The sequence below is a fragment of the Rhinopithecus bieti genome, unplaced genomic scaffold (genome assembly GCF_001698545.2).
Source record: "Rhinopithecus bieti isolate Rb0 unplaced genomic scaffold, ASM169854v2 scaffold_68778, whole genome shotgun sequence".
Lineage (NCBI taxonomy): Eukaryota > Metazoa > Chordata > Mammalia > Primates > Cercopithecidae > Rhinopithecus > Rhinopithecus bieti.
The window spans coordinates 1,019,293-1,045,171 of record NW_016827519.1 but is presented as its reverse complement, the minus strand read 5'-3'; the positions used below and the strand labels follow the sequence as shown (position 1 = coordinate 1,045,171).

The window sequence follows — 25,879 nt, the reverse complement described above, 5'->3', positions numbered from 1 at the left end:
TGCACAAGTTTAAGGCGTTATTAGAACAACTTTAAATTACCTGTTTTTACTTTAATTTCAATAGTAAGTTTCAGAAGGAATATCTAAACTTAGATTTTACATTTGAATGTTATTTTAAAGCTCAGCCTTAGAGGTCAAACTCTAAGCTATGTAAGGATTAAGGTGCCAGCTACAAATTAAAAGAAATTATTTTAACTGAGTCGGGATCAATTACTAGTGTGTAAGTCAATCAGTAAATAGTATTTTTCATTAACACAAAAATCCATGTAGTAATAAGAAGTCCATGACGTTTTCTTTCAAAAACTCTCATAAACCTCTGTGCTTACATGAACAATCATAAGTCCTCCCTGGTAACAAGTTTCAAAATGAAGCCAAACAAGCAAAAACTCAACAGTCTCACAACATCAACCATAACCTTCTCCCAAAAAACCATTTCCTCATCTTAGGCAAGGGTTCTTCTTTCCCACATAACTATGTCACCTGGTGTACACCCCTTCAGTATCCTTATTACACTCCACTGTTAATGTATGTTTCCCCAACCGTTTCACCATAAGAATGTGAGATCTTGGGAGAGCAAATAACACTTCTGATATTTTTCTCCACAGCCCTTGTACCTTACACAGTGCCTTGTAAAATTTGTTGAATGGGTAAATAAAATAGGAGTAAATGAGTGCTTTTGTTATGTTTCAAGATTCATCCAAAACCTGATCTGCAAGAAGTTTGAGGGGTTAACCATAAATATGCAATAAATAAAAGTTAGGTTAAAAAGTTTATTTAATGTCTGTTATAACCATTGCTGTGATTCTCTTAAGGACAGGAATTTATTGGCCATCTTTATAATACTAAGCTTAACTTAGCTTACAGATTCTAAATTTTAGAATGTAAAACATGGTAAGAGTTCCATCAATATTTTGTAAAACAAGTCTATTATTGATACCCAGGCCAGAACTGCATGAGCATGGCATTAATGTCTCAGAGATTCTTGAAGGAAGGTCATATGCCTTTCATGGTATTAGAGGTTTAATGTATATAACATGAACTTTAAATACACATGAGAAGATTACTTTCTATTTGACAAAAAGTATCAGTACTGTTGTGGTTATAAGTTATGCTTAATTATTTGTTCAAAACATATCTAACTTCATAAAGAATTTAAGGCATAATATATTTATGTGGTGATAATTTCAGATTTATGCTTGTTTCAAGATCAAGATCAGGACTAAAATAAGAAGAGGAGGAAAGAAAAGAGGGAAAGTATTAATGAAAAATAAGCCATATGTTAAAAGAAATAGGGAAGACATGAGATTAAAGACAAAATGAGGGAAATTTTTTGAGGTGGCTATTTTTGAGCTGGGAGAACATTTATACCTTTTTCCTTCACCTTTGCAAAGAGTACCCAGTGGGCAGGCCAAGGAGGATTACTGATGAATCATAACCAGAGCCTCTTGGGCCAGACTCTTTTCTTGCTCTCTGTAAAACACATGATATTGTACAAGGTTTTCGAGTAAAGCAAATAATACCTAGAGTTTTAAAATATAAAGTAAGCAATACCTGGATTATTGATTAGTTTTGTAACTACATCATAAGATGCAATTCCAAACTTTTTTTGCCTTCCTCTAATTCCTCTTTTGTTTTCTTTTGTCTATGCCTTCTCTCTCACACAAGTACTCATAAAAGCAGAAAATTTACCACCTTGTCCTTAAAGAATTAATAAAGATGGGCCATGTGCCCATAGCAAAGTGTAAAGGAAGAAGTGATGTTGACTAATTTTCACCATGGGAACAAGCAGAGATATATTCCTGATTCTATAATAAATTTGACAGAATGATTTCGTTTTCACATGAACTCCATCCTGAGATTACCATGTGAAGTATTCTGAAGTCTGGTCTTATCTCAGAGAAAAGGACATGTGATCAGTTGGAACACAGATACTCACCTTCCCTGCTTTCTAGCATCAATGCTATTTGTTAGATATCCAATAAATATCTGTTGTTTGTCATAATTGGATTAATACTTTTGATAATCAAGAAATGTTAACTTCAACATTGTTAAATAGGTTTTAGCTGCCAACTCTATGGCAGGCACTTTACTGGTCCTACTAATTGTGCCAATTGATTCAAATATATCACCATATTTAATCCTCATGGCAACCATAGGAAGCACGTGTTATTTTACACATGGAAGAGTCCAGATTTAGATAATGTTTGAAACAGTCAAAATGACACAGTTATTAAGTGATGGAACAAGAATTTGAAGCGTCTGTATGCAATTACCATCTTACATTACCAGCTAAGAAGAATTAGATACTCTGAAATTGTATTAAAATACTTGCAAAACATAAATATGGGCAGCACATTTTGGATTTCAGTGCTTGATCTGCTCCCAGGAGTTTATTCCAAGGATTAGAAAGGCAATGGCTGTGTATAAAACGGTTCTGCTGGCTTTCAAATTTTTAAGTGTTTCCTTGACCACAAGAACACCTTTTTTTTTTTTTTTAACTAAAGATGGTGTCTAAAATGCTGACAGCCAGTTATTTCTTCAATAAAAATGATTGGCAGACAGCTGTATGTTGGAGCACCATGAGTACTGACGAAAATGTAAGTGGATCTTCCTCAGCAGATGTCAAATTTTGCTAAATGTTATATTTTCAGTTTAGTGCAGTACCTGGCACATGGTAGGCATTCGTTAAGTATTTGCAGAAACACAAAAGCATTGAGCTTAGGGTAAGTCACTTCATCATCTCTGGTTCCTTGTCATTTCCAATCCCAATGAACATAACATTCAAGTCTATGCACATCCAGGTGAAATAACGTAAATATTAAGTCCAAATTTAAAAGGTATATTACATGTCACTAAAGATTAGGTATTCTGAAGGAAGGTGGTTTAGAATAGCATGGAATGAGAGTCTTTATGAGATGGTAAAACAATTATTTAGAGATTGTGAACATCCTATAGAAAGTGCGATATAGCCTGAAACAGAAATTCTCAGAGTCTCTTGTCAATAGCCCTATTGCGCCCTGTAAATTACTAAATTTCATAAGGGCCTATAATCTCCGCACTTTGCCAGAATTATTCCTTATTTAACTCTTAAACCATTTTTTTTCAGGGTGACTTAAGGCAGAAACAAGCTTAAACATAATATATCTCACAGTGTACTAGCAGGTTCATAGGATTTTATCCCAAGTTTTCCATGTATTAGCTATGTGGCCATGGGCAACTTACTTAACATCTCAGGGTGTGTTTCCTTATTTATAAAATAGGGATTTCCCTCAAAGTATAAATATAAGATCTATGTAACATAACATGTGCACAATAGCCAGCACATTGACAGACACACAGTAGGCCCTGAACTAGTATCAGTTCCTTTCCTCCACCTTGGTAAAACTTTTATAGTGTTTATGAAAACAAGTGATACAGCCATATTGCTCATGCAAATTCCAGCTTTTCTGTAAACTTATATTACTGAGTAACTATTTATCACTCTGTGACTTTGTTTCCTTCTGCAAAACAGAGCTGATAGTATCTATTTTGGCATTTTTGAAACAATTACATAAGTTAATGCACATCGAGCACACAGTGATGATTGGCACGCGGTAAGTTAAATTACAAATTCTCCCATGACTTTAAGACAAGCATTTTTTTTCAAGTGTTCAATAAACATTCAGTAACATATTTTCATTTACTGAGAAGTTGAAGAATATATTTAGATCTGACAAAATATTCTTGGTAGAAATAAACTTCAAATATACTAAGCTTTTTTTTTTTTTTTGCTAAGTACAGTTCACATCAAGGATATTTTTTGTTTGTTTGTTTGTTTGTTTGTTTGTTTGAGACGGAGTCTCATTCTGTTGCCCAGGCTGGAGTTCAGTGGTGTGATCTCGGCTCACTGCAACTGCTGCCTCCTGGATTCAAGCGATTCTCCTGCCTCAGCCTCCCAAGTAGCTGGGATTACAGGCACATGCCACGACACCTGAGTAATTTTTTATTTTTAGCAGAGACAGGGTTTCACCATGTTGGCCAGGCTGGTCTCAAACTCCTGACCTTAGGTGATCTGCCCGCTTCGTCCTCTCAAAGTGCTGGGATTATAGGCAAAAGCCACCGCACCCAGCAAAGATTTTTTATCTTAGTTGAAGGAAGAGATATCTGATAATTTCAAAGCTTTGATGCCTTGTCACGATTCCAATTTTTTTTAATTGATCAATACTAGGTCTGAAGAAGAGAGAGATTGTCCTACCCCATTTTACTTTTTTACATAACATCATTTCATTTTATAGACAATATGGTAATTTCCATATCAATCTCAGATTACATGAGGAAAATTTTAAGAATATCTTAAACATTATATTTAACGGAGTATCCTTATATATGTATTCGTTGTTTAGTTTTCTCATTATACGGTGTTTCTTTAGAGCATGTAAAAGTAAGTTTTACAAAACATGAATTAATATGGAATATATATACAAAAGTAACTTCTATCCATGATTTAAACTCTACAGTAATGCTGTCTAAATAGGCATAAGTACGTCTGAGTGGTGATTTCTTCACATCTGGTAAGAGCTATGACTAATTGCAAGCTGTTCACTGTGGTGCTTACCACCAACTCACTTATCTTGGAGTACTGTGGGAGAAACAGAGATGCATCATTCAAAATATTAGTGGCCCAAAGGAGAAATTACACCAAAGACAGTCTTTAAAAAGACAATATTTTTCTCAGTAAGGAGATTTGAGTGTACTGTTTAACTCCCAATTTGTTGTCTGTTCTTAGGGATTGACATCATAAATTTTCTTATTATTTCATATTATAAGATGCATACAACATGGTGAAAAGAAAGACGTAATTTCAGCCTTAATACAATTCTTTTTAGATGCCATTTTCCATACTTTCACCCCATGAATAATATTGCTGTCTATTATTTATCAGCACAACAGGTCATAATCAGAAATTACACTGCTATATAAGAATTATAGCAGAGATAATTTTGATTTCTGAATTTAAATCCTGTTATTTTGAAACTTAAAGGTACTTTATGATTTTTTTAAAATCTGCCTAAGAACTGAACAATAAGGAAATTGTGTTAAATTTGAATTTTAGTGGATTCAGTTTTTGTAGGAATCATGTTAGAATGTCTTAAGATGATTTAAGATCAGAAAAAGTGGGAGGGAGGTAGATTGGTAAACGTCTTATTGTTTTAGTATGTATTACTACAAACCATTCTCAAACAACCTTATCAGTCCCAATTTATATAGGAGAAGAAGTGAAACTTGGAGAAGAAAAATGATGGCAAAGGTCATACACTCATATACAGAAATTATACAGAAACAACATTTGAATCTAAGCTACTTGAACTCTACACTCCAGTTGGCAACTATAATCTGTCTCCCATTATGTTAGACACCATCTTATGTTGAAATGTTCAGTCTGTACTAAAAGTAACTTCAGGCAAGTAGAATGTAAATGCACGACCAGCTGCAAGTGTACCACGGAGTCGTGAGTGGTGAGGATGTGAGGAAAAGGGAATCCTTATATACTCCTGCTGGAAATGTAAATTGGCAGAGCCATTATAAAAAACATTATGGAGGGCCCCCCCAAAATTAAAAATAAAACTTCCATGTGACCCGGCATTCCCATTTCTGCATGTATATTCAAAAGAGAAAATGAAATCTGAATCTTGAAAAGATATCAGCATTCCCATGTTCACTGAGCATTATTTAGAATAGCCAAGATATGGAATCAACATGTGTGTTCACTGAAAGATGAATCCATAAAGAAAATGTGATATATAAATATATACATGAGATTAGCCAGGTACGGGAAGATAAATATTGCATGATCTTATTTTATGTGGAATCTGACAAAGTTGAACTTACAGAAGCAGAGAGTACAATGTTTGATAACAAGGAGGTTATCAAAGGGTAGAATTTTGGGGAACATGTGGAGATATTGGTCAAAGGGTACAGTTTCAGTTATGTAAGATGAGTAAGTTGTGGAAATCGAATATCAGCATGATGACTATAGTTAATATCACTGTACTATATACTTGAAATTTGCTAAGAGGGTGGATATTAAATATTCTCACCAAAAATTGTGTGAGGTGATGGATATTTTAATTGATTGTGGTAATCATTTTACAAAGTATGTATATGTCAAAACATATAAGACACCCTAAATATATATACAATCCTTATTTGCCAATTATACCTCAATAAAACTAGAAAACAAAAACATAAAAAAATAAAGTGATAATGTGTGAAATGGTGAAACCAACCAGTTAGTGGATGTTATTCAGATAAACAGCAAAAAACCTTTTTCCTTGGAATGGATCATCTTTAATCTAATTTATTTGGAGTAAGTATGGGAACTACTGGCATTTTATAAATACATTAGTGACAAAGTTGTCTTAGTCTATTTGTGCAGCTATAGCAAAATACCACAAACTGGGTAGTGTATAAGTTATAGAAATTTATTTCTCAAGATTCCAAAGGCTGAGAAGTAAGATCAAGGTGCCAGTAGGTTCAGTGTCTAATAAGGTCTAGTCTACTTCCAAGATGGCATCTTGAATTCTACATCCTTTGGAAGAGACAAATGGTATGGCCTTGCATAGGAAAAGGGCAGATCAGCAAAAAGCAGTCAAACTAGTTTTCCTTAGCCCCTTCATAAGGCACTCATCCTATATTAATCTATCCTCATGAGTTCATCACCTCCTCAAGGTCGCATCTCTTAATATTGTTACATTTTTGTTAAGTTTCAACATGAATTTTGGAGGCGACACAAACATGAGACCACAGCACATGCATTTAGCCTGCTATATAGCAGTCCCTAAAGGAGGTACTATTCATATAGAATTGCTAATCCTCATAATATTTCTGCCTACAAGATGGGTGCCTTAGCTCCACCACTCCTGGTTGTGTCACCCTGAACTCTGAGTTAACTTCTCTGCCCTTCAACTTCCTTATCTGTTTTAATGGTTAATATTGTGTGTCAACTTGACTGGGTTCAAAGATGCAAAGTATTGTTCCTGGGTGTGTCTCTGAGGGTGCTGCCAAAGGAGAATAACATTTGAGTCAGTGGACTGGGAAAGGCAGACCCACCCTTAATCTGAGTGGGCACCATCTAATCAGCTGCCAGCCAGGCTAGAATAAAGCAGGCAAGAGAAGAGGGAAGAGCATCTAGCCTCATCTTTCTCCCATGCTGGATGCTTCCTATCCTCGAACATCAGACTCCAGGTTCTTCAGCTTTGGACTCTTGGACTTACACTGGAGGTTTGCCAGGGATTCCTGGGCCTTTAGCTGAAGGCTACACTGTTGGCTTCCATACTTTTGAGCTTTTGGGCCTTGGACTGATCCACTACTGGCTTCCTTGCTCCGCAACTTGCAGACAGCCTATCGTGGGACTTTACCTTGTGATCCTGTGAGTCAATTCTCCTTAATAAACTCCTTTTCACATACACATCTATCCTATTAGTTCTGCCCCTCTGAAGAATCCTGACTAATATATCTGTGAAATGAAATAATAGGAATTTCTCCTTTTTATTAAATGGTTTATAAGCAAAACACTTTTTAAAAATGTCTGGCAAAGAGTAAGAATTTAATAACGGCACTTATGTCTGTTTTCATAACTAAAGAAACTGAAACCCACTGAAATTAATCAGTTTGCCCATGACTACTTACTGTGTAACCATCTTAAGATTCAAACACAATTTTTATGACATAATATCTTTTATTTCACACATTGCCTTTCCTACAATGACTTTACATTATTAAAGTGAATTTATAAGGAAACACAAACCTAATACACATTTTCCCTATATATAAATCAAGGAGAATTATAAGCCTTTCATTATGCATTTTTTCAAGTCATTCTGAGATATTTCTTTATGTGAGGCTATACAGCAAAGCCCTCTCTTTTGCAAAACGTTACATAGTAAAAAGAAAGAAGAAAGAAAAGAAAGAAAGGGGAAGGGAAGGGGGGGGTGAGGGAGAGAAAACGAAACGAAAAGAAAAGAAAAGAAAAGAAAAGAAAAGAAACTAACTTTGTTCAGGACCTAGAACAAAGATAAAGAATTGACAGCATTTGGGGTATTTACAAGGGACATGATTGAACAACTGAAAACAAAGACTAAACATTCTTCCCTACAAGTCTAAAAACCCATCAATTAAAGTGTCCAGTTTGACATGAATCAGTTGAGAAGTTAACGAGCATAGAACACATAAGACAAGACAGCCAAGGCCATTTAGGAACCTTAACAAAACCTTAAAAAGGAAGATAGTTAACATTAGGAAAACACTAAAGTTACATTTCCATTGGATGAAATGCATGTATACAACTAAGTATATCTAGTATCTATATAGCTTGTCTTTACTAATACATATAGCATCAATTGGCAGTTTACTATAGTTCACTCACTTAAATTCATTCTCTAATTTAATGTGCACATAGTTATAGCATTGTATTAGCAAATTGTTTTTGAAATTGACTCAATTGTCAGACTCTCTTAGGGTGCATTTTTGTAAAAAATACTGATTTCTAGTCTCCTGCCCTGGAGTTGAGATTCGGTAGGTCTAGAGGGACTGAAGAATTTGCATTTTAACAAGAATGTTAGGTGATTCTTCAGGTCTCACAAGCTAGGAAACCTAGATAGTATAGACGTAGGAAAATGAGCTAAAGTAAATGAAATAAATTGCTCCAGATATCAGGGAGTGCTGGAGTATGTGTTTAAAGCCAGATCTTGTGCACACATTTAGAAATTAGCCACCACCACCCTCCCAAATTGCTGTTATTAGTGTTCCAAAGACAAATATAAAATATATTAGGTTGGTGTAAAAGTTATTGAGGATTTTGCCATTGAAAGTAATGGCATTTGACATTTTACTTGTGCACCAACAAAATACACAACTTCAGGAGGTATTTTTAGGAAATGCCTTTGGGTCAGCCTAGTAATTAAGAGTACAATGATAAGAAATGTACCATAACCAATACAATGCATTTGCAAAATACTTCCCGTAACATAACTTTCAGGCAACCCAGTTTTACCCTCAAGGAACCTCTCTCTTCAGCAGGCCAACATCTCGGTTATAGTGAGGGGGTGAATATGGGAGATTCATGCTTTGGTGAATCTGTATCCCGCAGCTGCTGCAGGCTTCCTACATAGCTGTTGCATTGAAACCAATCGGAATTTAAAGTAATTGCTACTTGCAGTGCAATTTAAGAGGAAAGAATAACCAAACGGACAGCCAGGATGGTTGTACTAATACACTCCAGGTTAAGAATATTATTTCACACTTCTGTAACTTTTGATGAACTGCAGAGTCAGAAGGGAACATGGAGGTCATTCTGCCAGATGTTTTCATTTCAGATATACGGTGACTGAAGTCACAGAAGGGATGGGGAGCTACCCATGATGAAGTTAAGAAACAATAAAAATCTGCCCTGAACTCTGATAATATTTTTGGGGAAAAGGTGTAGAGCAAGGAAACTATCTCCAGACAGCTGTGGTGAAAATTAGACAGGACTGAAATGCTTTTCAGCTGTTTGAGTGTTTCATTCTCCAAAGAACCTGCAACAATTAGACTTCTTTGTGGAATGGACAATGGTTAGAAATGTGGACTTTGGGCCAGGCGTGGTGGCTCACGCCTGTAATCTCAGCACTTTGGGAGGCTGAGGCAGGAGGATCACCTGGGTCAGGAGTTGGAGACCAGCCTAACCAACATGGTGATACCCCGTCTCTACTAAAAATACAAAAATTAGCCAGGCATAGTGACCGGGAGCTGTAATTCCAGCTACTCAGGAGTCTGAGGCAGGAGAATACTTTGAACCCAGGAGGCAGAGGTTACAGTGAGCCGAGATCACTCCACTGTACTCCAGCCTGGGCAAGAAGAGCAAGACTGTGTCTTAAAAAAAAAGGGGGTGTGGGGGACTTTGGCATCAGGGAGGGCTGTGTTCAAACCCTAGCTTTTTACTCATTAAGAGTTAACTTGCGGCCGGGCGCGGTGGCTCAAGCCTGTAATCCCAGCACTTTGGGAGGCCGAGACGGGCGGATCACGAGGTCAGGAGATCGAGACCATCCTGGCGAACACGGTGAAACCCCATCTCTACTAAAAAATACAAAACAAAACAAAACAAAAGAAAACTAGCCAGGCGAGGTGGCGGGCGCCTGTAGTCCCAGCTACTTGGGAGGCTGAGGCAGGAGAATGGCGGGAACCCGGGAGGCGGAGCTTGCAGTGAGCTGAGATCCGGCCACTGCACTCCAGCCTGGGCGACAGAGCGAGACTCTGTCTCAAAAAAAAAAAAAAAAAAAAAAAGTTAACTTGCAATGCATATAAGTTATCTCAACCTCAAATCCCTTACCTTGAAAATAAGAATAATAATAAAATTATTAAAGCCTTAGGGAGTATAAAATAATGCAGTGAGTGTATATCTTTGAACTTTGGGAACAATGGTGTGTCCAGAATTTATTCCTTCCGGTGGATTCTTGGTCTCGCTGACTTCAAGAATGAAGCCACGGATCCTCCCAGTGTGTGTTACAGCTCTTAAAAGATGGTGTGTCCAGAGTTTGTTCCTTCAGATGTTCAGATGTGTCCAGAGTTTCTTCCTTCCAGTGGGTTCGTGGTCTGGCTGACTTCACGAGTGAAGTGGCAGACCTTTGCAGTGAGTATTACAGCTCTTAAAGGTGGCGCATCCGAAGTTGTTTGTTCCTCCTGGTGGGTTCATGGTCTCGCTGACTTCAGGAATGAAGCCGGAGACCCTCGCGGTGAGTGTTACAGCTCATAAAGGTAGTGCGGACCCAAACAGTGAGCAGCAGCAAGATTTACTATGAAAAGTGAAACAACAAAGTTTCCACAGCATGGATGGGACCGAGCAGCTTGCTGCTGCTGGCTCAGGTGGCCAGCTTTTATACCTTTATTTGGCCCCACCCACGTCCTGCTGATTGGTCCATTTTACAGAGCACCGATTGGTACGTTTTTACACAGTGCTGTTTAGTGGGTTTACAATCCTTTAGCTAGACACAGAGCACTGATTAGTGCATTTTTACAGAATGCTGATTGGTGCATTTACAATCCTCTAGCTGGGCAGAAAAGTTCTCCAAGTTCCCACTCAACCCAGGAAGTCCAGGGGGCTTCACCTCTCAATGCGTAATAGTGTCCACACAATATTAGCTTATGCTGTTGTTTTGCTATTATTTTATTATTATCATTCACTACAATCCTGAGAGGTAGATGTTACTGTCCTGAAACTTTGGATAAGGAAACTATTGCTCAAAAAAGGTAAATGCTCAAACACACAGAGATGGTAACAGGGGTCAATCTCAAGGAACTTTGAGTCAGTGCTCTTTTCAACAAGGTACAACTACATTACATTAAGCCATAGTTTTGTTTTGTTTTGTTTTTTTCTTTTGAGACTGAGTTCCACTCTATCACCCAGGCTGCAGTGCAGTGGTGCAATCTCGGCTCACTGCAACATCCCCCTCCCTGGATCAAGCGATTCTCCTGCCTCAGCCTCCCGAGTAGCTGGGATTACAGGTGCCCACCACCACACCCAGCCAATTTTTGTATTTTTAGTAGAGACGGGGTTTTACCACGTTGACCAGGATGGTCTCAAACTCCTGTTCTCAAGTGATCCACCACCTCGGCCTCCCAAAGTGAGCCATAATTTTTATGCTAACATTAAATAAACATCTGCAGACTTATAAGATATTGAAATAATGATGAGAAGGTTGAATTTTTCTTGGATTTTTTAAGGGTTTGAGTTTAAATTGTCTTTTGATAAATTGGTTTATAATCATCAACTCCAAATATATTATTTTCAGAAACATTCATGTGCAGAATATAATTGCAAATCCCAGATTCAAATGAAAACTTCAGCTCTCTAGAATCATCAAGGAATGTGCTATTTTAGATGAGTAAAATTCTAGATAGCTTTGAAACACATTTTAAAATTATAATTACTTTAGATAGAATTAATTTTAAACTCCATCACTTCTCTCCCTTACTAAGTAGAGGATATATATTTATCACATAACATATATTACTATTCTTGCTAATTCAAAGCCATCATTTTAAACAGCAGTGTTCTTACTTTGAATTAACACAGTAATTCCTCTGAGCCATCTGAGGTATATATGCAAGATTTTTTAAGATACAGTCCCAGACACTTGTGTTTTTTTTTTCGGGTTGAAATATCTCTATATTCTTTTTATAGTTTGGCTCACTCTTACTGGGGGATTGTTAATGGAGAACTGGAGTTCCAAATATCTAGGAAACCGTCTGTGTAAGGAAAGAAAGAGAAGGGTGAAAATTAAAGGACAGAGTAGAAGACCAGATGGGCTCTAAATTAGACTCCCAATTCTTTCTAATCCAGGTTGATATTCAGTACCAGCCTAAGAAAAGTACAACTCCTTACCTTAAAATATCTCCCCCAGTGATTTTTCCTATACAACTTAGAATTACTTTAATGAGAGACAATGCCTCCTGAGCTTTAGTCATAAATAAAAGAATAGACTGTGAAAATACCAGGAAGAGTTAGCACAATGAGTGAATGAAATTTTGTCACTGTATAAATGGCTCCAGATTTTTTTTCTTATTTCTCTAATATAAGGGTATAGGGAGGTTCTAGATTGTAAGGATGTCAGTTAGGAGAAAAGGAGACGAAAACAGTGGATATCAGAGATTCTGAAACAAGATATTTTCCCCAGGTTTGTCCTTCTAAGTAATTTGAAGTCAGAACTCGACACAAAGCAGGATAGTTGTGCCAAGTGGCTTTATGGATGTACACTTGCAATAGCAACTAATTTATTTAGAGAAAAAGAGAAAGAAAATACTTTGGTCTGTAAGTCTCCATATAAGCGTAAAATACTCATTAAATGAGTTGTGTGAGTAGTAAATGCTTATTTCTGTGGAATTACTAAAAACATTCTCCGTTTAACCAAATGTCCTTTAGAATAATGATGAATCACTTAACAGCCTTTGCTGATCCCATTAAGCCCAAGTCTTTTTGGACAGGCTGTGTTTGATTTGATCTATTGTTCTATGAAAAGTCTTGGTAGCTGTACTGGTAAGGAGAAGCCACCAGAAGCCAGATCTATCATTGTCCTTTTCTTGCCCACCCTTGTATGACACATGAGTTCATCATAAATCAAGCAAACATAGAAAGCCAGGCTAGGAAGCAAAGTTGGACTTTCCCCAGAAAAAACTGCTGATGTGTCAGCTAATGTGTTCTTACAAGATGTGCTAAGACAAAAGCAAACATACACTCCCAGTTGTCTATAACCATAATACACTCCAATTTACCCTTGGGACATCAAAAATAAGCAGACTGCCTCCCCCTCCCCACCACTGCACAGGTGTCTCACTTTTTACTTCCTAACCTATTAAGCCTCTTAATAAGATAATCTAAAATTTACAGTGGATTAAAGTTCAAAAATATATGTGTATATCTCCTTCATAAACACAACTGGCACTGCCAGAAAACAAAATGTCAACATTTTCCTACAGAAGTGCAGAGTTGTCTGCAATTCTCATGAAAGTATTTAGCAAATCTCTCAGACTCCCTACTGTACCAATTCCTTTAAGGAGGAGGGTTTTGCAGCACCAGATTCACCAACAAAAGAGTACCGAATAATGCTATTACTAAGCAGAGTCCCCGGCATACACGCAGCAAAAGCATGGTACTTAAGAGTGGAGAGGGAATAAATACCATTTCTTGCAAAACATTTTAGATTATAAAGTTAATTGCAAACCTAAAAATTTCTATGGGGATGCTTTGGAAGTTTTCCTGAGGGATGGACATATGAATTGCGGAGAGTTTGTGATTGTTAACTCCAGACTATTTTAAAGAACCATCTGTAGATGGTCTGGAGTCCACTGTTTTCCTTAAGATGAATCCCAAAGTAATAAAGCTGCATGATGCAAAAGAAAAAAAAAAGGCAAGAAATTATAAGGGAACTGCTAAGAGCCCAATATACTACTAAAGAGCCAACCAAAGATGAATGAGCCTGGATGAATTTTAGTAAGAAAAATCACTAAATTTTTTGAGTCCCAACTGTGTGTCAGACAAACTGCTAAACACCTTATAACACTGCAAGATAGATAAAATTATCTTCATTTCACATAAGCAGTAACTGTGGCTTAGTGATATCAAATGACATAACCTATAAGTAGAATGCATTGGATTCATATCCAGGGCTCAAAATAAAGACCAGAGATTAAATTAATGAATAAATTAAGGCTTACATACAGTATTTCATTTCACAGATAACAAGTCTGGCATCTATACTTATTTATACTATACTTATACTTACTTATTAAAACCAATTTTGATTGGGGATTGGTTAATACATAGCTCTCAAATATAAAGGAGAATCCCTATGCCTTGTGTAGAATTTATTTATTGAGTGTGTCTGTTTCTCAATTAAGGGTGGAACCTTTTAAAATAATATAACAAGGGTGATTTCTGGATATATCTAGATATTTTAAAGTTGAAATCAAAATTTTTAAAAGAGACATTGAGCTCACCCGATTAAAACAAAAGTAAATTCCATCAACTGGATTTTTCAGCTAAATCAATTTGTAAAAGTAAACTAAAAGCAAGGCTCTCCTCTTTATCTGGTCCTGGAAGAAATCATCTCTGACTTCACATGCAAACTGTCCCTCCCATTAAACAGAGGAAGAGAGATAGAAAAGGCCAAAGGGATTAGGAATGTATTCTGTTCATCCTATATATGAAGCAAAGTCCAAAGAAATTAACCACTTTGTTGATTTCTCAGCTAGTAACAAAGGCAAGCTTAGAACCTAGGAGTACGGCGTTCCACCAGATAATTTTCTCCATTTTCATGTGCAATTTCCAGGTTAATTTTGTGGTGAAAAGCACATCTGAATGTTTTGTTGTTGTTGCTGTTGCATACCTCCTGGGACAGATAACATCTAGAGAATTATTTTGCTTCTTCCTATTTGAAGAATAAAAATAGCTAATCCTCAATTTAGTCTGTTTTTTTCCTGATGTCCATGCAGGATGAAGAAGCCATTAACCAGAACCACTTAGCTAAAATGAATCTTGCTTCCTTCCTACTGGAGTACTCCTCTAGATTTGTATTCATTTGCTGAAGTTGCCTTTTGTGCTAAACAGTAAAGTAAATACTATACTTACTTGAAACTAAATGGCTCATAATGCATCATAAAGGAAACAATATGAAATGCCAGCAATTGCACAATTTCTTATCACTCACTTTGAGCAATAACAGTCAGTCCTACAGTTGGCAATTATTTCCTTCTTAAAAACACAACATGTATCCATACATAATACATTGTTGTGGGGGTCATTTGAAGCTTCCAGATCCCAGAAATGAGTCACCCATAGCCAATGCATCAGAGGAGGTATTCATTCTGTGAGGCTGTTGCAAAGTTCCTACCATCTTTGTCTTCATTCTGAAAGTTTATACATGTTTAAAACCATGATGAAAGAGAACACAATTTCTTGAAGCAGTTTAACTTTCTTTGAAACGTTTAGAGTTGAAGTAGAAGTGCATACTAGCTGAAATTTTGTCTACCCCACAGTCTCACACATCACTCCCAATTTCAACATATTTGAAACATCCTAGAGAACTTGGGCTTGAACTGAGTACAGAATAATGGTACTGGAAACTCAGTCAGTCCCATATTCTGTCTTATGCAGGAATCCCTTCGAAATTATTTCTTGTGTGCTAATCTAGTTTTTGTTTAAAAAAAAAAAAAAAATCAAGGGCCAGGCGTGGTGGCTCACGCCTGTAATCCTAGCACTTTGAGAGGCCGAGGCAGGCGGATCACGAGATCAGGGAATCGAGACCATCCTGGCTAACACTGTGAAACCCAGTCTCTATTAAAAATACAAACAAACAAAAAAAAAAATTAGCCCGGCGTGGTGGCGGGCGCCTGTAGTCCCAGCTACTCAGGAGGCTGAGGCAGGAGAATAGTGTGAACCTGGGAGGAGGAGCTTGCAGTGAGCAGAGATCGCGCCACTGCACTCCAGCGTGGGACACAGAGAGAGAATCTATCTCAAAAAAAAAAAAAAAAAAAAAAAAGCCCTACATAAAAACAACTGTCGACGAAAGAAATACAAATAATATCTGGAGGGTGAGGGATGAGAATATTTAAGTAAATATTTACTTTGAATGAACAAATTTAGCATTCCAGAATCCACACATCTTAGGCACTGTATGGTTAACTGTATCTTTATTGCCATTATTAATTCAGCAAAGTGGCAATTGTGTTAATTATTGCTTCTGGATAATAAAACTCCAAAAACTGTGAATGTGCCTCAAAATAAGAATGCTCCGTAAAAAGCCTTTTAAACCAAATAAGAAACAAAGATCAAAGAGTGAGGATAACTTGAACATACAGATTCTTGTCACTATGCCCAGCAAGAAACTTGAGGGAGAAGCTAAAGACATAATACGAAGCCCCTAGAAGAGAAACCTAACATCAAGAACTTGAAACCCAGAATCAAGCATGGGACATGGGCAAACAATAAATTTTCCCAAGGAAGTGACAGAGCCCCTTTAACTGCAACAGGCCAGCTCTGGAACTCTCCCAAGAATTCATTTATCTTACGATTGTGTAAATGCGTCTCAAGGAGTAGACACATTTTTGTGAAGATTACTCAACATTTGAACCACAGAAGACGGCAAATATTGTTGAACATTTCTGTCTTCACCCCTCAGAGCTCTACTGAGCTATTTGGACAATCCCTACTAAGCGCGGTTTACTGCAGTGCATTGAAACAATCTTCACAGAGATATACATTAAGTCAAGTCCTGAAATGACGAATTCCGCTACTCCCAGGCACTGTGCGGAGGCTCAGAAAATCACTCATCTAGGATGCAGAGTGAAGAGGCATTTAATTGTTTTTTTTTTTTTTTTTTTTTTTTTTTGAACTTCACAGAGTTCCCCACCTCTGTGTCGCATAAGCCTGCAAAGGATGCTCCTACACAACTGCAAGGGCATGCAGGGGGGGAAGTGACGCCCGCAGGGAGAGGGGAGCAAGATTCCAACTGACCTTTCTGCTGTTTAAAAGACTGAATGGAGCCTGAATGGTGGACCATTTTCACTCTGCGCGTCCCAGCCGGCTTAGGGAGCTGCCCGAGAGGGAGGCGGAGGAACAGTAGCCAGACTCAGAGGCTCCAAGGTCCGGTGCCTCGGCGAGCGCACTGCAATCGACACCTGCTTTAGCCTGCACTTCGCTCTCCAGGCTACGCGCCCGCCGGTGTCGTTGCCATGGGAACGCGGGAGGGCGGTCTAGCGTCCGGCTCCCCTTAGCGGCTACTCGGGGAATAACCCCGCATCCCCCGCGCGTCCAGTGCCGCAGTGAGGGTGGGCGTTGAGCGGGGTTGGCTAGGAGTGGGAGCAGAAGACTTTACTGGAGGACGAGATATAAATCGGAGCAAACCTCTAGAGCTGCTACTGATGCCCTCTTTATCAAGCTTTGAGGCTGGTTATTTATTTCCTAAAAGTTGATAGGTAAACCCTGGGACTTTTAAGGAAGGACAAAGTTGGTCTGTGCTCTGAGAGGGTATGCAGTGGCAGATACAGAGACGTTTCTATTTTTCTTTCTTAAGTAGTGGGGGCAGAAAGCCACCCCAACTTAGCCAGTAGCGTGTTTAATTAGGTAAGCTGTGTTCTGTGTGTAGCACTTTTCACTAGAGTTTTCCTCTTCTGCTTCTGCCATTCAGGCCTTGAATCATCTATGATGACGATGATGGTTGAGGAGCATTTATTACCTACTTAGTCACAGAGACTGAAAAAACACTACCCACGATGCTCGATTTAATCTTCATAAAGCCCTATAATGTAGATAAAATATTATTCTAATATTATAAAAAGAAACTTAAGATCAGAGCAACAAAGAGTTCTCAAGACCACATAAATCAACACCTTATTTGAAAGGAAGGCACCTGATACCCAAAGAAGTAAAGTAACTCTTTTTGTTTAGTTTGAGAAATTTTATTGTATTATTTATTTATTTACTTCACCATTTTTTTTAAGTTCCGGGGTACATGTGCAGGATGTGCAGGTTTGTTACATAGGTAAAGGTGTGTCATGGTGGTTTGCTGCACAGATCACCCCATCACCCAGGTATTAAGCCCAGCATTCATTAGCTATTCTTCTTAATGCTCTCCCTCCCCCTCCAACAGGCCCCAGTGTGTGTTGTTTCCCCATTGTGTCCATGTGGTGTCATCATTCAGCTCCCACTTATAAGTGAAGTAACTTTTGAAAGGCCAAACTGCAGTGACCAAAATATGACCAGGAGCTAGCTGAACACATTTTTCAGTAGGATCTCCTTTCCTCCATCTATCCCTGCTCCCTGATTCAAAGCCCTAAGTTCTTCCTGGAAGATGTAGGATGTTATTGAACAGACACATCGCAAGAGTCCATTGCTTCCTGAGTTTTGAAGTTTTATGGAATCAACTCAGAATCAGGTGAATAATCCAAATAAAAGCAGATGAAAAATATACAGAAATTTCCAAACATTGGATACCTCAAAAATATTGAGCCATTATTGTATACTGTTTGATTCACCTGTGGTGCACGATACAAAAGAGTGAGGGGAATATAGCTTTGAACAAGCAGATGCTCCAATTATGTATGGATGCATAACAAACCACCCTGAAACTAAGCTGTAAACTACAATTTATTACTATTACTTATGGATTTTACACGTTGGCTAGGGTCAGTCAGGCGGTTCTCTCTCAGAGTCTCTCTTGATTGTTCAGTAACTGTTCCTAAAGTCATCTGAAGCAAAAAGAGCGAAATTGGATTCTTCTCTCAGTGGGAGGAATAGCAAACAAAGTGCTACCTTATTTAATGTATCATAATGGTCTTTCCAGAAAGAAATGCTGAGCATTCAATAAGAGCTCAGTATGCAGGCATTGAAGAAATACTTGGTTACAGACAATGGACTCAGTGTGAATTTGCCTCCAAATGAAGATCTAAAACAGAGTTCAGAGACTATCTCCACAAGGGCTTTTAATACAGATATTGTATAGATGAGGACAGTGAAACCAAGAAGAATAAATGTCTTGCTTGAGGATTTTTTTTTAAATTTTGTTCATACAGAGTTAAAATTCTGATAGAACTCAACTTACAGATCATTCTGATGTGAACCAACTCATTGATTCTAATGTAACCCAATTATCCTAGGTGAGGATTAGACAATGAATTTAAGAATGGCAGAAAACTAACACCCAATACATACTAGTCACTGTTATAATTATGACCCCTGTAGATCTCATTTAAAATTTTAAAACCCTTTTAAATCACTGGTTTTATAATCACAAATATTTTTGAAATTTAAACTTTAATTCAATCCCTGGTCAGCGGACTAGTTAAAAGAATTAAAGTCCCTCTGCTCCATACTTCCAGACACAGGTATCACCTTTACCTTCCTAAGATCTTTTTTCTGTTGATCTCTGATTTTCTCCAACCTACTCCCTGATCCAAAACCCAGCAGGAGGCAAATATGTATCTGCCAGAACTAGAAATGAGTTGAGATTTTGAACCTCGTTGGATTTTTTTCCAAGGAAAGAATGTTTGTTATTATTTCTAACACCCTTGCACCCTAACCTCCTTGCTGCAGCTATGATTAAACTATCTTGTCGTAAAGTTAATTACTTTTCTTAAAATTAGAAACATTTTAGGTTGGACTGCCAGATTGACTAGCAGGGGATTCAAAGAACATCTTTGCTTGTTTTAAAATCAGTCTTTTAGGGGAGGTTGCTAGAGGAACAGCTTTGTGAGGGACCGAGGAAATTTGAAGCACCATCTGCTTTATAGGAAGACAGTGCAAAGAGAAGAAAAGATTCCTCTGTGTGTGTGTGTGTGTGTGTGTGTGTATGTGTGTGTGTGTAAAGAAAGAAAGTACGTTTTGGAAGTGTAGAAAGAGGAGTTTGAGCAAAAGCCCTTTTTTTTAACTCAAAATAATTCTGTGATGTGGTAAAAGGAAGCATTTTGATAGACTGACATCTCCATTGTGGAAAGTTGAATAATGGGTAGCAAGAGGCTTTATTAAGGAAAAGCTAAGCTAACTATGAACTGTGTTGGTTTGCTTTTCCTACTATTTTAGTTTCAAATATTTTCTCCAAATTTTAATGACATGCAAAATGTGTATTTTATATAATGTTTTTTGAGGGGGCATGATGAATATATAATACACCGTATAGTCTTGACTCTGTTTTCCAAAGTAGAAAAAAAATAAATAAATAAAAGCCTAGAAATAAACATGTGAAAATGTCCAGAGTAATCATGCTTGCAAGTTGAGTTAAGGGTAATATTTTTTATACTTTCATATGTTTTTATCATTTTCATACTTTCTATCAATGATATGTGTTGATTTTATCCTTACTGCATACATATATCTTCAACCCCCCTACCCATGTACCTGTCTTGCTACAACTTCAGTTTTTCTCTTTTTTCTGTTTGGACCTAGGGTTTTTTCCCTTCATGTTTCTGCTGCTCTTGCTCCCCACAACTCACAACCTGTCTCCTGTCCTCCTGAAGTAATTAACTTTGCAGCCTCCCTGCTAACATTTGCTCCCCAGAGAGGTAAGAAACTCTGATCTTTACATCACCGGAAAGCTTTTTATTCCTTTGACTTTCAAAACAGGTACCTCAGCTCAGTCAATTGTGAGTTTCTCTATATTGTGCTCTGTCAAAGGGACCGAGAGAGTCCTGTTTCTGCCTCTTTGGGTCATGAATAACTGCCTTAATTAAAATTGGAATTGTGAATGATACTTCTCATTGCCTAAATGGTAACAGAAATGGAAAAGCAGTACTTTCCCGCTTCTACTTTCTCTCCATATATTAAAGACACAAACCAGCTCTGTAAAAAAAAAAGTCATATACTATCATAAAAGGAAAAATGGAGTGAAATTTAACAATTTTCTCCCTAAAAGCCTATGGTTTCTGGCCACATGTGACAGTATAACAGCAGAATTAAGTAGATTCATCCTGCTGATATCCAGGCTGTATGCTCCAAGTAGCATTCAGAAGTGGTACTTCTGATGGATGTGTCTAAGGTAAAGTCATGGAGGAAGATCAGCAACCTCAACCTTCTCTGAGTCCAGCCTTAAGAAGTCTTACAAAACAGAATTAAAAAAATAATAATTCTCAAGTGCATGGAGCACATGGCATTTTGAAGAGACAGGAACACAAAATGATTTGTGTGAGAAGACAGCATCAAGAGAAGGGAGATATGCGGGACAAAGGAGGTGATGATGGGTTAAACAGCAGTTCATATCTTAGACTCCTGCTGAAAATCTTAATAATTATTTCAAGTTGCCTATAGGATTAAATCCATGTTGTTTAATCTGTCATCAGCTACCTTGTCCCATACATTCTTTGGATATGTCTGTTGCCTGGATTGTAGTGATTGGATGACAGGTGTTTGCACATGTTTAAGCTCATCGAACATTAAATATGTACAGTTCTTTGTATATCAGTTATACCTCAATCATGTTATTAAAAATAAGCTTAATTTATTTAAACAAAAATCATCAAGTCCATGTTCACTACTTTACCATTCGAGGAGCTCCATATTTCCTTGCAGCACTTTCCAATATTGTTTCAAAGACTCTTTTACAAACTCTTTTAATCCTGTATCGCTTTCTTCCTTATTGGTCTGCTTTTGCTACTGCTGCTGTTTTCTCCACTGGGAATGATTGTCCTAAAACTCCTTCAGGGAGCAATGACATTTCTTGTATGAAGATATATTTTATCCACATCTACTGAGTATACAGCCAGTTAGACCCAGTTAGATGTAGATTTAGCCTTCTCCGATTTCCATCAAGCATGAATAACATCATTTAATTGCATTTTTATAATGTTTCTACCATGCATTTACATGTATGATTTTCAAAGTGGGCACATACTTTTCTACCCATCAAGAATAAATCTTTTAAAATAGACTTCAGGTTGACTCACTTTTCTATTTGCCATGGTGCCTAAAATGGCTGACACATAAAACTGACCAAATAAATATTTGCTGAATAAATGGCTTTCCGTAATCCTCAACTACTCTTTATTATTTGTGAAAGTAATCTAATAATAAGACATTCAAACAAATTTCAGTGTGCTAATTGCCTTTTGAAATTTACATACATATCTGTAGATTTGCATAGCTTCATGACTTTATTTCTTGTAGGCAGATAATTTCATAAAGACTCATCTTGCTGTACTGGTTTGAAAATATAAAAACGTAATAATCGTTGATTTATTTGCCAGGCTCTGCCCAAATTTATAGGCTCTTAAACTGATACTCTGGTCATATCAACAACTTTGCTTTATTTTTGGTGAATTGCCATGCTTTTCAGCAAAGCTGATACTCAGCAAGTATCCTGGGTGTGATTGAACTGGTTACTTGTTGGTGATGTATCTTCTGATAGCTTGGCCTTTGCCTGACTGGTCTAGGCCTGTGGCTTTTTGGTTGTTTAGGTGTTTGTTTGTAGAAAGATGGAAATGGAGGCAACCTTTGTAGTTACATATTTACTTTCCAGAGATAATATATGCTTGACCCCCAGAAGCTAGGGTGACTAATTGAGTGAACAGTGTGGTCTCTGTTTGAATATGACTAGGCCAATTATAAGAGTAACAACACAATGCTAAGCAGTCATTCAAACATTAAGTGTGCGTGAATATTTATTTACTGAGATAAATGATTCTAACACATCATTTATTGATAAAAACAGACTGCAAAACAATACTGATCCTTTTGACAAAAAAATATGTGCATAGATATATCCATAATGATAAAATTCAAAATATAGCTCAGCCTAGATGGAGGAGATGGGGTGAATGGGTTTATTTTTTGATTTTGCTTACTGATATCTTAATTTGATTGTCCATTCATTCATAGAGTGGCTTTATGTTTTGGGTTGCCTTTTATCTCAGTATAATTATTAGTAGCCTCAACCTTTTAAAAAGTGTGCTGGTTTGGACAGTAAGTTATGTGGTCATTCTAACCATCAAATATGCATTATTTATGTTATAAAATAAATGTAAAAGGGAAAATGATAACTATGTTTAAATTACTTGATAGAAAATGGTTTTATATGCCATTTTAATCCAATAATAACATAGATTTGAAATTGAAAAAAAAATCAGCACTTGGCCATGGAGGGTCTCTTCTTGACTTAGCAGAGATATGTGGAAAGAGTGCATTGCTTTGGGATTCTAGATCATAAACTCTGTGTCCTAGCATGCTGTCTAACTGTGGGAAAATAAGTTTGCCTCCTTGGATCTAGGTCTCTAATCTGTAATAATACTGATGAATTAGATGTTCTCTAAAGGTCATTCCATCTTCTCATATTCTAGTCTTTGCTGGAAGAGAATTTCATGCACTCTGGCTTCAGAAATATAATCTTTATGGCTGGTTTGACCAGTGGTTATTCCTTTTTCTCCTCTAAAGGAAAATAGTGAAAATAGTAAAGGAAATCCTCATTGATCCAAATATACAAATAGAAGCTTTTTAGCAATCTGAACTTGAATGGGGTTTGAAATCAAACATTGTGATATAATGAAGAGACAAATAGTTTGATAAAACAAAAGTCTTAGGATGAGAAGATTTTTGAAGTATTTAATTTACTTATGAAAATAAATATTGATGACTTGAAACCATTTATGTATCAATAATTAATCTGCCAACTATAGTCTTTAGATTCATTAAAGTAAATCTAAATAATCCATATTTAACATCACTGAATAGTCAATCATATAATGATGCCTTGAAAATATTCAGTAAAACATATTTTATATGAAATAAAATTATTTTTACTTCCATTCTATAATTCCTCTAAGCAACATGAGAAAGCTGTGTATTTTCTTTTCAGTATAGTTAACAAATATACACTGAAATCTATGTGCAAAATTCAGCTAGGATGTATATTTTTAGTCATTGAAAACTTTATGCCAAAAAAATACCCTGCATATCTTTGTAATTACGTTAGGAATAGATAGCAAACGGTGACATAAGCCCTAAGTGTTTGAAGCGTCAAATCTTCCAAATGCACGGTGTTTTCTTGTAAAACAATGGTGGAGCATTTGGAAAAATTTTTATAGTATTACATTTTGCACAATAAAAACAAGGGTTTGCATATGGTCCCTTTCAGGAAAGTTTGCATTTTAACTCTAGTGACTACATTTTCCAGTTCCCAAATCAGATTTTGTCACCAAGAAATTGAATCCTTGAGCTCATCCTTTTCCTTTCCCACTGGTTCAGTGCAATCAGGAGCAACCAATCAATTTAATTATATCTATTCATTTCACTAAAATATTTTTTAAGGTATTTAATACATTATCACCCAGAAACTTGCCTCATATAAATACTTGCTTAGGAGTACCTAACAGTAATATAAGTAGTTTGTGTATTTTTGTTGTTACATGTCTCCAGATTGCCTTTGGACTCAAGATTGAAACATCAGCTCTTCCTTGGGTTCCCAGCCTACTGGCTGGCACTGGAAAATTTTGGCTTACCAGCCCCCATGTGAGTCAATCCCTTAAAATAAAGTGTTCTCTGTACATACATCTAATTGGTTCAGTTTCTGTAGAAAACATTGGCTAGTACAGATTTTGGTTGTTGCCTTGGTTGATGAGTGTTTATTTAATAATGAATTTTGGCTTGGGCTCATTTTTAAAAGTGTATATGCTTTGTGTTGTCCAGTCATTGGCATGTCTTTCAATTTCTTAGTAGTCAGCTAATTTGATAGAGATTTCCTTAAATGTTGTGATACGATTAAATCTTCTACTTCTTGCTGAGGGTCTCAGTGTGTATTCTGGGGTACACCTGGCAGGCAGTGTACAACTTTGCCTACACCTTCACTTCTGGCTTGCACAGTCTCAGGGTCAGCTGAAGTGAGAGATAGGGTCTTTTCTGGGCATATGCCCGGCTCCACAAACATAAGTGCTTATTTAGATATCCAAAAATACGACAAACCTTTTCAAAGTTCCCTATGAACAGCTCATTGCCAGATTTTTCTTTTATATTTTTTGGTCAGCCTCTTATTTACCTCAATTGCTGTTGCCCCCTCAGTCAGCTGCGATATTAAACATTGCCTCTGATTGTTTTTGACAAATACTCCTAAGATAGGGCTTTTCTTATCTACCAAGCTCTGAGTCAGATCAGATAAACATAAACCTTGTGAATGTGGCTTTAACAGATATGTCAAATAATGACATTTCTCCGGAGAGGGAGCATGTGCTGCTAGGCAGCTGGTTTTCACAGCTACTGTGTTTGTAAGTATACTGGTTTTCAAGAGTATCACAGAGTTGGTAAGATGGAGGTGGGAATATGGGAAATTAAAATGCCACAAAGGGTACTATTCTTACCACAATTCAGCTTTTTTTTCTAAATAAACACATTGAATTGTTGAAAACTTTGGATTGACTTCCAGAATTCTAAGAATTAATTTGTCAATTTTTGCCAGTATTTTCTTTGCTTTAATGGAAGAGAAATTGTTTTAGGTCCTTACTCCATAATTCTGGAAGTTATTTTCTTCTATTCTTGATTCTCTCGTATTCAAGTGTTGGTTCTGCAGGCACATTGAGTCTATACTTCCTCTGAGGCTAGGAGAGCACAGGAAGCCCATGCGTTTTGAAATGGCTAATATAGGTTCTTTTTTTTCCCAGACGGAGTCTCGCTCTGTCACCCAGGCTGGACTGCAGTGGCCGGATCTCAGCTCACTGCAAGCTCCGCCTCCCAGGTTTATGCCATTCTCCTGCCTCAGCCTCCCCAGTAGCTGGGACTACAGGCGCCCGCCACCTCGCCCGGCTAGTTTTTTGTATTTTTTAGTAGAGACGGGGTTTCACCATGTTCGCCAGGATGGTCTCGATCTCCTGACCTGGTGTTCTGCCCGTCTCAGCCTCC

The 25,879-nt window shown here is 37.2% G+C and overlaps 1 protein-coding gene across 1 annotated transcript in view; it reads right to left on the bottom strand.

Moving 5' to 3' along the window:
• Positions 1 to 17,910, bottom strand: part of ANO3 (anoctamin 3) — a 350,115-nt gene extending 332,205 nt beyond the window's left edge. The window contains exon 1 of the mRNA XM_017863846.1: positions 17,024 to 17,910. Coding sequence (XP_017719335.1) covers positions 17,024 to 17,069 — 46 coding nt within the window. The 5' untranslated portion in view covers positions 17,070 to 17,910. The remainder of the gene's footprint in view (positions 1 to 17,023) is intronic.
• Between the last annotated feature and the right edge of the window lie 7,969 nt (positions 17,911 to 25,879).